Genomic DNA, 13,417 nt, shown 5'->3' on the forward strand with positions numbered 1-13,417 from the left:
CAAGCTTTGAAAAAAACACTGATAGGATGTTGGTAACGTTTATCTCTCTTTGTTTATAAAAACCATATAGATAATAAAGGATTTCCTGATATCATCTTAGTCGTAGTCAAGGTGTATTGATATCAATATCTTAATTCGTGGTTTTAACTTTTGTCTTTTAAGTTTTGTTTCGTGTTTTTCTATCACGTATTCTCGTGGCTTTAACATAACTAGTAACAGTCAATAGCTATGTCGTTTGTTCGTGTTAAAAGACGTCACAACGAAGATCCGTTCAACTCAATCGTCGTATCGCACAAGAAATTAAAAACTATCGGTACAGAGTTCAGTAGAGATTGTGTGTTTCAATTTGCTGCAACTTTAAAAGACGAAGTGATTTTTTATATCCTATTATAACTGTTAGATAACTTTAAGACTCATACCTATCTAGTACCTATCTAATAATATTAATACAACAGTTTAATATTTTATCTTTAATTCTATTCAATTCAAATTCATTTTTAGAATGAAAACTTATCTCAAATATTGAAAGAGGTTCGAGAAGAAAGATCCGTAAAAGAGCTAACAAAGAAGAACAAAAACAAAAATATTAATGATGTAGTTGAACATTCTAAAGCAGAACGTTTGAAGGTTTGTCTTAAATTATAATTATAATTACCTATAATTTATTAGTCCTGAAATCATAAAGTAGGTGATCTACTCGGGACAAGCAATTATAAATATAAATTCATAGATCTACCTATATTTTTTCACAAGTCCATCTTAGTTAAGAATGGTTTAAACTATAATTACATTTAAGATTCTGTAAGTGAGCTTTAACTTTACCTGAGATTGACATCATTTTTTAAATACAGTAGTTTATAGTTGCTTTTAAACTGATAATAATAATGTATTTCACTCATATCCTGTGCTAAGATTGGAGGGAGTGAGGGACAATACTATTATTCCGTTTTTGTATCCTAAAGTTTGTACCTACTTTTGAAAACATATTTAACTTAAATACTTAATATATGTTGTGAACGGTAGACAATATTTATTAATTATTTGATGGTTAATAATATTTAGTACTTTAAATTAAATTAAATTTGTTTAGCTAGTTAATACTCTCAGAGCTGTTAAACAAGACACAGTACCCATTGAAGAAATAGATGGAAAGAATTCAGAAATAAAAGTTGTTGATTTTGTTAAGCAAGTAGAAGATAATGGCAAACCTCTAATAGATGAAGGAATTTCAATTGACTATGTATACGACTTGTATTATGCATCCAATAATGATAATAAATCAATTGATATACAAGATATTGATAGGTATCATTATTAATAACATTTTACACACTTTAAGAACATTTAAAATTGTATATATTTTATTTTCAGTGTACATGGATTAGATTCAGACAATTTTTACAATATTTGCCAAAATATTGATAGCTCTGATAATGATTCCTCACACTGTGAAGATGATGATGATTCCAATGATGAAGGGAATTGGAGAAATGATTATCCTGACGAAGATGAAATGGATAACGAGTAATTCTATGTTTAAAATACATGATAGTTGGTTTTAACATTAGGAAGTTGTACGAGTACAATGGGGTTATTATTTTAAAAAGTCACTTTTTATGGTATACCAACAATTGGTTGCCACATATAATTTCCGTAAGCGGACAATTGGTCCTCGGCCAATAATTTTCCTTGAGACAATGAACATTTTTTAGTAACATTTAACTAAATATTACTTACAAACACAGTGTATCAGCTTTAGTTTAATCACATTTATGAATAGGCATACAAATAGGTATCATAATAGTTAATCAGAATAGATTTACAAATTTTGAAGTGTTTTAAAGTATAACACTACGAGCTTTACTAAACTTCTATACTAAAAAAATATTTGTATTTAACTTTTAAGCTGGGGGCCAATTGTCCGCATGTGTCGTATTTTTGCGGGAACCAACTGTCTTAAAACCACTATTTATACCAGAAGAAATGGCTTAATCTTCAATAATGAAGGTTTAATTTAATAAGTTTTTTTTTTATTTCAGTGAAAATGATTATTGTCAAAATCTGGTTTCTAAATCAAAACAATGGAATATAAATGGTGAGTATATTTATTATTCATTATTATTTATTTATCATATTTATTGAATTTTATATAAATTAATATTAAATAGTTTGTTAATGAATAGTTTTATTGTGGGATACTATTATAGTATGCAATATATTATATATATGATATATATATACTAACATACCCCATGCACTTTGTTGCCCATTAAAAATGCCAACTTTTTATGATTCAAACTTTGTTTAATTTGTTATTTAATATTCGGTGTAATGGTGTTCATAACTTAGACTCGCTTGTGATTATGCGAGCAGTATATTATCAGGTAGGCGATCCACTTGTGGTGAATTGTAGACCTCGCAAGGTGCGTACGTAAATGTATAATTTTTAACTCTAAATTTGAGTTTGCTGGACAGATGGCATTACTCTTTTATTCCTACAATCCATTATTATCTCCTTTAGTGGTTGAATTTTGTGAAACCCGTTCTTAGCAGGCATTTCCTACATATATACTACATTACTACCCATCTAAAAAAGGTTAGTTTCATAAGTCAAGTAATTTTTGAGATTTTGTGTTAAATTGAAAATACCACTCTTTTTTTTATATTATATAGATAAATGTAATTATATTTTATAATAATATATTTGTTTTAGATGATAGCAGTTCTGATACCGATGAAAATATTGAAGACTATGATTTACGTTTTGCAAGATATAAAGAACGTGTGAAAGCGGAAGAACATTTTTTTTATAATAGTGTGGATGAAAGTTCTGGTAGTACAAATGATTCAGATGATTAGATTCTGTAAGATAAATATTTATAATAGATCAGTTGTGTTCACAAGATTTAATTTTATCAATTTTTATTACAGTAGTATAATTTGTACTTTCATAATCTAAATTTTAAAAAAAGAATTAAATATTTAATTTTTTTACTGTTTTAAATTTGTATATAATTGTAGTTATTAATTTCCCTGAATTAAGTGTAATATTCAAAATAAACAAACACAATATGGAACTGTGCCTATTAAATTAAATGTTGACTCTCAAATGTAAACCAACATATCGATTATATTATATTATTTTGATCCACGTTGTGGATTTTAGATTAATAATTTATAATACAATGGTAAATATTTATTTTCTGACATATTATTAAAACTGTATCTTCTCAATCATCGCCCTTCAGTATTCAAGTTAAACTTTCTCTGTAAGAAATTAGTCCATAAAGATTCATTTATTTATTCATATGAACTCATGAACTTAATAAAGCATCCATTGATAAAATATTTTGTAATTATGCAATGTTAATACAAATCTTAGATGTTTAGGAGCTTCAATGAATTTCTGACTTCAATAAGGAACAAATGGTATAATGTTTGCCCAGCCATACTTGACTTATTGCCCTACAAGATTTTATATGCGGTTAAAAAATAAAAATGAAGACTCACTAATTTAAATACTATATAATTATAGATATATTTTGTCCTTGGTGAATTTTTAATCTTTTCTAAACCACCTGTCCAAACCATAACCGTTGGTGCAAACCAGTGGCACAAATAGGTGGGGGACTTGGGGGGGGGGGGGTTATCCTCCTCAAAAATAATAATATAATTTATATTATAGTTTTAAAAAAAAAATGTTGTGGCTTGAGTTCCCCCCTTACATTTTTTCTATTTGTGCCTAACCTAACCCAAATAGCTCTCATACATTGTTGGTTCCCAAACAGCTCCTGTTGAAATAGGTTTCACGAGTACCTAAATTTCTAAATGGCTACTATATTCGACAATAGTAATTTTTTTATAATTTATTTTGCATATGGAATTTGAAAAACACCAATACATTTTTAACCATACCTATTTTTAAACAGTATTAAGTGGGAAGGTATTTGGTGTTGTGAAAAATGGGAGCCATTTGGGAATTATAGTTGTTGTAATATAATGTTAAAGCTACTGGTGAGAATAGAGTCTGTTATAAATGGGTTGGGATGGTGAGATAGTGGGTTATTGAATATTGAAGCTCTTTTAGTGTAGTTTAGATACAGTGGGAGTAACAGTGAGTGGTTTTAGATAAAAATGGAGGGAATTTTTGTGGACATAGAATGGAGTTTTTGAGATGTTGGGAGTTCGATAATATATTTGCGTCAAGTACCTATGAGTTTTATAGGTAAATTTGAATGTTATTTTATTTAACGTTGTTAATCATTGTAAATATGTTTGTTCATTAAATAAATGTTTTTATAGTTAATACATTTATTTATATAAAAATTAATGTTTCTTTCTATTCCTTTGTACTTTTCAAACTAAAAAATTCCCTGGACCGTTTTTCAATAAAAGTTATAATAAAAGTTATTTGCATGGACGTAAGTAGGGGGGCTTACTGGGATTAGGCCAGCTTAATCCACGCTAAGCCAGTGGCGGTTTTGGGGAAAAATTTTTAGGTAATTTTCAGGAAAATAAAAAATTTTTGTTTCTTTAAATTTTGTTTTATTTTGAATTTTGAATTTTAATTTATATAATTCAGACATTAAATGATTTAGAATTTAAGTTTAATAAACAGTAATATTGAATATTATTTTTTCGTATAGAACTTGTACAGTTGTACCACAGATATGTAATATAATAATAATTATAATAATTAACTATCGTAACTTATGAGCTATTATAGCCGTTTCCATTTAATATTGCGCCCGGTGCCGCAACCGCTAAAGCGCTGAGATCGACAGAGGCAGTAGCCGCCGTTGCCTAAGTTTGTGCATGCGAGGTGCGTCTACGCACACACATGTAATCTCGTAAAATAATGTGAATAGCGCATGCGCAGACCGCCGCCAGAGGCGACTAAAATCAACCACTCAACAATATTATAAGCATTCATGGCAGCAGTCGCCGGCCGCCGTGTATATTCTTTACTCTATTGTATGCAGGCGGGGGCTGCGCGCTGTTGTCTATTGACTCTATATTAGCACTGAATAATTTTTAATTGTAACTGGCTAATCCATAATCTATAATCTCTTTTTCATGGGCTAATCTTTCCGCTCTATTTTTATAACCCATACCATTTAAAGAATACATTAACATAATATTTGGTTCTTGTGTAGAGTAATAGTTATTTACCTACTATTTAATATTTTTCCGCCTCATGTAAAATTGCATGTCAAAACCGCCACTGCTCTAAGCCATCCCGAAGATGTGTAATTCAGGGCCGTCCTTAGGGCAGGGCGAGCGGGGCCCATGCCCTGGGCCCCGCGCCTTCACCAGTTGGACAGGCCCCGCTTTTGTAGATACAATAAAAAAGTCAAGGTAATGAGAAAAAAAGTTATCATTTATATTATATTTTTATACCTTCAATTGCTGTAATTTTTACTACCTATATGGCTATACGTACTTATATTAATTGAAGTCGGTTGCCAAATAAATGTATTGCATTTTAAACGAGTTAATATGATAAAAATTCAATTTTCAAAGTTGAAAATCATAAAAATCTTCAAAGCGTTCTGTCCCAAAAAAAAACACCAACTTAGCTATAATATTTATAGAAAAAAATGCTGACCAACCAAAATTTTTATTTATATTTCAATTTTTACTGACACATTTGCTAATTTAAGACACAGGAAGGTTAATTTATAATATATTAGATTCTGAGCGGAGCGAAAAAATGTATTGAATTTACAATGATGTGCGTTTTTTTCTATTTTTTCAAGGTGCATTTTGGGTAGTAAAAGTGCTCTGATTTTTGAGATCAGCATTTTAACTGATAGAAAAGTGAAACTAGTTGGTATTTTTGGGATGTCAAAATTAAAAATTTCAAGTACTTTTAGAAAGCGTTGAGAAAAAAAAAAATAGGTAACTTTTATACAAAACCAATTTTTATTTTTTTGGTGTATCTAAAAAATTAATAACTGCAGAACCTTGAAATTTCCAACAAATGTTTATATTAGAATTTTCCACGCCTTGAGCCCCTGAGAAATTTTTCCATTTTTCTGATTTTTTTAAAAATTATCTTTGATAAAATCTTTTTCATTTAGTATAAAATCTTAAAAAGGTAATGATAGGTTCCTTATAATTTTCATTAATGAAAGTTTAAAAATACATAGGCTCAATTATTTATTATATGCTTAGGTATAAAGTTAAAATTTTGACAAAATTCATAAAAGTTTTTCTTTTGATAGCTAACATAGGAAATTTTAATAGAAAGTTTCCAACAAGTTTTTGTACCTCTATCAAACTAAAATAGTTCCCCGGAAGACACGTTTTCGATCTTTGTTAATTTTTTTTTTAACTACTAAATTTGATTATCTATACAGGTGTGCTAAGCTGATACAACGTCTCCACTCTGAATATTTTTTCGTTTACAATAATTTATCAATATAATTTAAATGTAACACATCCATTACAACGACATGCTTGACACCCACTGTACAGCAAAGTGGTACCCACTTGTCCACCTTTTTTCATATTGTATTAGGTGCCTACTATATTTATAAACTTGGTAATTTATCAATATTATTATATTAATGACATTTTAGGCCCCCCAAATTTACTCTGCCCTGGGCCCCGCAAATCGTTAGGACGGCCCTGGTGTAATGTGTTACATCATTTTAATACCACACTATTTTAATATAAATTATCATGAGGACTTGATTATGCTTGATTCCTCAGAAATTTTTTTATTAGTATAGGTTCTTAATTCTTATAATAATTTATTTAAGTATGGGCCCCATATTAGATATTGAAACGTGGGGCTCCGGTGCAATGAATCACCCTCACCGTGGTTTCTACAACACTGCATATAAAATGCACTAAACGCATATAAATATATAAATACTAAAATACACGTATAGATATGTCACCGAAAAGCTAAAAATAAATACATAACTATAGGTACTTGACAGACGCACGTCGGCTATTGGACTATATGTTAGGTTAATATTAATAATAATAATGTTAATAATTAATATTATAACCTACTACGAGTATAATTATTTATATGGGAAATGGTGGCAAAAGAAAAGATGAAATATTGACCTCATAATTTTCATCTATTCCATACATGGCTCAATATAATCTCATTCGTTAATTTGCGCACACGCTATCACGCACACATAGTACATACCTAGATACACATAACACATACGTGGTATATATATGTTCATATTATATATATGTGTGTGTGTCTGTGTGTGTGTGTGTGTGTGTGTGTGTGTAGGACTACTATGTAGCCTGTGTAGGGACCTACATGAGAAAAAAAAATGTGTTTTTCGAGTGTGCCGCCAAAGTTGTCAAATTACCGAAGTTTATTGCACACGCCCTCCCGTGGGATGACTATCTGTATATGTATATGTAATATGTATGAGACATCGAACCGCCGGGAGGTAGTTGTGGCAGTGTGGTGCAGCAAGACTTCATTTTTCGCTTACACGAGCGTTTCTGGTGTCGTCGTCGGCGTTTATTTTCACGATCGCCGCGGCCGTACGAATATCGGCAGACGCGTGTGTTCGATATTGGGCTATTATTTCTCGCGATCATTTCCAGTGCCTATAGTTGGCAGTTGTCACTACGTTGCAGTGGACGTTTGCAAAGTCATTATAATTACTATAAAAAATATTAGAATAATTAAAGGAAATTCATATAATCACCCTGCACCCACCATACTACTGCAGCTTATAATTACGAGTAGTTTATACAATATACCCGATAAATATACATTTCTCGGTTTAAGTGATTTAACCTACATATTTGCTAGGTATGTCAATTTAGTATGAATGTAGGTTCTCATTGCGCATTATTCATCGTAATCGTAACGTTTAATACCTATAATAAGCCGATATCCACCACAAATATTAAAACATATAATAGCTATAGGTATAACGTTTATTTATTCATAATTTATACGGGCTTAGCCCTTGAATACAAGGATACAATTTGAGTTACAACAAATTCAGGTAAATGAAATGGAATTACACAGAAAGAATTAAGTTGTATAACAAATCAGTAAACAGATATAGCATTGAAATAAAATTAACTTACAACAATAAAATATAAAATAAGGGTCTGCATCGGTATATTTTTCGTAAACTCGTAAATATAATTATTAAATACCATATATGCCAAATAAATTAAATAGTTATACCTAATTTAAGAACATCATTGCATCAACATAATGTTACTGTAGCCTGTTGGACTTATATCACGTTTATGACTTATATTGCGCACGTTCAATATAACTATGTATAGGTACGTCAATAAATGTACTCGTATAATAACATTATTAATAGGTATATTGTGTGTGTGCTGTCACTAAAAAATAAATAAATTTCTGTTCACGAATTATAATATTATTTTATCAACATCGTAGTATTCGCGCACGTATATTAGGGCATACAGGGGAAAGGGAAACTTTTTACCACACCCTAATTATGTATAGGTATATAATATAACGATGCACCGCTGCGACCGGATGCGGATGGCGTTGGTGGCGTCGTATATTCGAGCTGCGCGCTCCATCACCGCCCAGTTATAATAATAATAATAATAATAATAATAATAATAATAATAATAATATTATATACCTACTATATACGGTTTTAGACTACGCGCGCGTCTGTATTAATTGAGAGCGGACACCTAATGGCTTACATTTGTTATTTAACATTATACAGGTTGCAGTGCAGTATTACGGTACAAAGTAGATGAACATTAATCACTTTTTAAATGTAAACGTTTATGCAATTTTTTATTTTTATTTTTATTTTCTTACAGAAAAATTCTCCTATCATTACCTTCGATGGTGGTTTCTCTTTGGGAACTAAAAAAATATTCAAACATTTGTAAATATTTTTAATATGAATGGTAAAATAATTGGTTGGTAACTTCGGTTATCAAAATGTTAGATCGTCTTCTTTCAGAATCGTTTTTCATCGTATACAATGATTAATCATTGAATTCAAATTTAACACGTCATCTATTACAATGCCAACTCAAGTACTCTAGTACATAACCTGACTATAATTAATGTGACTATATATAGATGAGAGGTCAGAGGTATTTCAGAAGAGATACAAATAAAATAATTTTAAATACTCTTATAAATTTATAATTATTATATACCATTTCATAATTTATTGATGTGCTGTAAATATAGGGTATGCTCCTGGAATTTATTTTTAATAAATATTCTCGGTTTTGAATTTAAATTATAATAACATTGTCAAGTAAAATTATGATAAATTATCATCCCGACCATTATTATAGATAAAATTATGTTCAGCTGTTACCTTAAAAAGTTCAAGAAGTCAAATTGAGTATAAATAAATCTTTGATCTAGTAAAATAAAAAAAATAAATTACGTGTTCTTACAGTTCCAAGAATAGTGGGAATTTAAAAACATAGGAAGATATTTATAATATTTTTAATAAAGATTGTTGCACTTACTGCATAGTTTCAATTTTTTTTATCCACATTTCTATGACTTGATTATTCTTTTGCATGCAGAAAAACAATTGATGATGTTTAACCGGCTTATGATTTAAATAAAGACGATTAAAATTAAATTGCATATAGAACCATATTAAAAACAGAATTCGAGTTATGTCAAATTAAATGAAAGACGGAAAAATAGCACCAACTGACCCTCTGGATGCTTTTATATGTTACTCAAGAGATTTCTTTCCTAAATTGAAATATTATTAAAAATAAACACAACTTTAACTGTGATAACATTTTCAGCTGAAAGAAGCTATTCTTTAGTCTCTAGCGTATCAAGACAAATTTGAAAAATTCTACTAGTAAAAATTAACGTAATGATTTGTTAGTACCTACTTGATTAAAATTATAAGGAAATTGAATTAGTGGTTGCTATTTAAGAATAAAAGTAGTATTGCGCATGTATGACGTACTTTGCATTTATATTTTAGTTAGGTGAATTATTTTATACTCGTCTAAGCCCATACACTAAAAAGTTATAATAATCATTCATAATACATAAAATAGAAATTGTGTTGAGCTAGTTATTATTAATAAGATATTTTATTCAAAATGTCTTTGCTAATAATGTAATAACTGAATCAATTACTGGGTGACTACAACAGGGTGTCAGGGTATAAATGAAACTTGGCTGTAGTAGAACTATAACGGTTGCCACTTCGTTTCCACGTAATTTGAAATTCAAGAATTTTATGTCATAATTTTTCTATTAAACATCAGTCACGAACTCTCGCATAGTTCACACAGTTACACAGATACTCGAAACGGTATTGTCGCCACAACGTATGAACATCGCCATATTAAAATCCGTTTACCGATAACAGTGCTTTTGCGGATACCGTTTTAAAGTCACCTATACGCCGATGTACCGAAATTGCTTATGCAACGCGCCGTCTATCATATTTATATGTAAGGTGATTCCATAATCCGCGAATACACCATTACACTCTCACCCTTGTGACGTGTATATCATTGTATATAATACGGAAGAAATGTATAAATACATAGCTCACCAATCGATCGGATGTTTGGTTATTTTAGTGTTTTGACCAACAAGTTTTTCATACGGGGATATAATTGTCTTTTATTTCTAGCACTTAAAATTTTAACTGAAAATTAAACACAAATATTATATAATATTCTTAATTACTTAAACAAAAAACACACTGCACACTTTTATTTACAGAGAGTTATCTTATCTGATATTTTTGGTTTTCAATATCCTGTTAATTAATAAAATTTAATCAATTATTTTTTAGATAACAATACTTAGGTAGTAGTAATAGATTGTACAATAGTGGCACAGCTATTTTCGAGGGACTTTATTTCAAAATAATAGTTGTCTGGCTTGGGAGGGTGAGGAATATAGATATTTGCCAGTTTCCAGTTGACTGTATCTAAATAGATAGATTATTATAAAATATGTAAATAGTAGGTTCCTCTGGTTCCTATATAATTAGTAATTTCTAATCAACACATTTTTCATCAAACCAATTTAGATATACCTATATAATATGGTATCTAATAATCCATCTATGGTTTTGAAAAAATGTCAAATAAAAATCGTATTCAATCAAAAACATTTGGAATTAACATTATGCCAAATAGATGCATGTGCAATATATAATATAATATAGTGTTAATAATGTCAAGTTTCAATAACACGTATTTTTTCTGTTCCTTGAAGTGTTTTTAAGTTTGTTTGAGGTAGGTATATTATAACTCAAAAAATATATAAGTAGGATTTATTTTTATTCCCCTCGAGATTCGAGTTACCTACTGAGACTCGACTGTATAGGTATTATAAATTATAATACATATTTTTATAAACATTATATAAATTTTACTATACAATTATGATGCAAGTGTATACAGCGTGTACCTATATACATATATATATATATATATATACATACTTAAATGTGTATCTAAATTATAATATGCGTATATATTGGGTGTATAACCTATAATAAACAGGATGGAAAATAGTGTACATGTATAGAGGCAACTGATAAACGTTTAGAAGTTAATTTCCATTGTTACTCTATACATACAATATAATACATCCTCTGCTCGACAGAAAATATGCACAGAATCCGTACTCATTTTACAACTAAAAGCCCTCTATTTACTATTCAAAACTTATAACCTTTTATTCTTAACGCCATTAAACTTAATGGCACGCCGTGTTAATGTCAGCGGGTCCATATCCTCGTATTTTTTTTATACGGTTTTGATGCATTTTAATAGTTTTTTCCCTTTTCAATGTAAACGTACGTTGTACGTGCTTGTATTTTCTTTTAAAACAAATGTAAAATATTCATATTTATGATGTCTGTTATACATACATACCCATATGCTACATACAGGTGAATATAAATCGCAAACACGTTAAACTGTTTTTTTGACTCAAGGGTGTTCCTATCTCATTTGGATGCAACCGTGGCTTTTATGCTTAAAACTATTTATTTTATGTGTATAATGTATACTACAACGCAGTATCAATTAAGTTTAATTTTCGAAAAATAAAAAAAACATGTGTGCACTGTCTATATCTCAGTAATCATGAATAGCTATATAATGCAATATATTACATACAGAAATTATATTTTACTATAAATAATTACAAGTTGCATTAAATGAATCTGTATTATATTATATAATCATCGATAACATATTATTATAAAATTAAGATAAAATAATTTACAATATATGTTTTGCCTTTTAAATTAATTTACCAGAAATTAGCAATATTATGGGTAATTAAAAATATAAACACTTGGTTTAATTTAAAAAGAGTAGAAGATAAAAGAATAAACAGAGCATATAATGCTCCTGTAGCATATACAAATACCTCATATGGTCAAAGATTTCTGGACTATCAGGTCCTACTATCTTCACTCCATGAATAATGATAAAAAATACATTTGTGTAACACGTAAGTATGCGAAAAAATTGGTTTCTGATTGGCTATTTACTAACATGGAAAAACTTAATACTTGTACTAGGGTTACTAAATATTATGCTATATAAAAAATAATATGATAAGTGTAATTGTTAAATGTCTTCTTATGATTATTTTTACCTAGTTGTAATATTTTACCTTTATGTGTACTTGTTTCTGATAATTATTTCTTATATTTTTAATGTTAAATTTATTTTTATATGATATTATATAATTAATTCTACCACTTTATAACTCTCTTTCTCCAACACAAGCGTAAGCTTACAGGAGAAAGATAAATCAATTTAATGTTTTATTTAATATGTTATATTGTTAAATATTATTTTTTCTGATTAAATAAAAAAAAAAAAAAAAAAAAAATATAGATAATTATTAGGTAATAACAACTGCAATTTAACAAAAACATTTGTAGGTATGTTTTTTTAAATTACAACAAAACCGTTTTATGAAAAATCGACATTTTAACTAGGTAATTCTATTAAATTCATATCTATAAAATGTGTAGCTACTTATATTATAACAATTTTGGTAAGAAGTTTAGATTTTTAGAAAATAATTTATTTCTAAATAATCTCCCCTCCCCCTAAAAAATAAATAAATCCTACCTATTTGTTAAAACTGGTGTTGCATAAATATTATAATTTTCCCATTGTCCTTTTGTTTCAAATATTAAGAAAGGTTACTAAGAGGATTTTTCTATTTTTTAAAAACAACATTTTTGATTTCTTACAGAACTTTCATTTGTCTCCAGCTATTATTGAACTTGTAACTGCATTTGATATATTTTGGTAAAATTATATAGGTAAGGTTTTTTTCTGTTGGTGTATCTGTGATAAATGTGGGGACAAGATATATGTCTAATGTACTTCCATTCTATTTTTTCAAATACATTTATTGGAGATCAATCTACAT

The 13,417-nt window shown here is 28.9% G+C and overlaps 1 protein-coding gene across 1 annotated transcript; it reads left to right on the top strand.

Annotated features, from left to right (window-relative positions):
- The first annotated feature begins 173 nt into the window (after positions 1–173).
- LOC100163037 (probable RNA polymerase II nuclear localization protein SLC7A6OS) lies at positions 174–3,214 on the top strand. The gene is given in 6 exon segments (NM_001293526.1): positions 174–369; positions 502–627; positions 1,091–1,305; positions 1,372–1,524; positions 2,040–2,095; positions 2,714–3,214. Coding segments are annotated over 6 exon segments (837 nt in total). The 5' UTR covers positions 174–228; the 3' UTR covers positions 2,860–3,214.
- The last annotated feature ends 10,203 nt before the right edge of the window (positions 3,215–13,417 follow it).

Source organism: Acyrthosiphon pisum, chromosome A1 (genome assembly GCF_005508785.2).
Source record: "Acyrthosiphon pisum isolate AL4f chromosome A1, pea_aphid_22Mar2018_4r6ur, whole genome shotgun sequence".
Taxonomy (NCBI): domain Eukaryota; kingdom Metazoa; phylum Arthropoda; class Insecta; order Hemiptera; family Aphididae; genus Acyrthosiphon; species Acyrthosiphon pisum.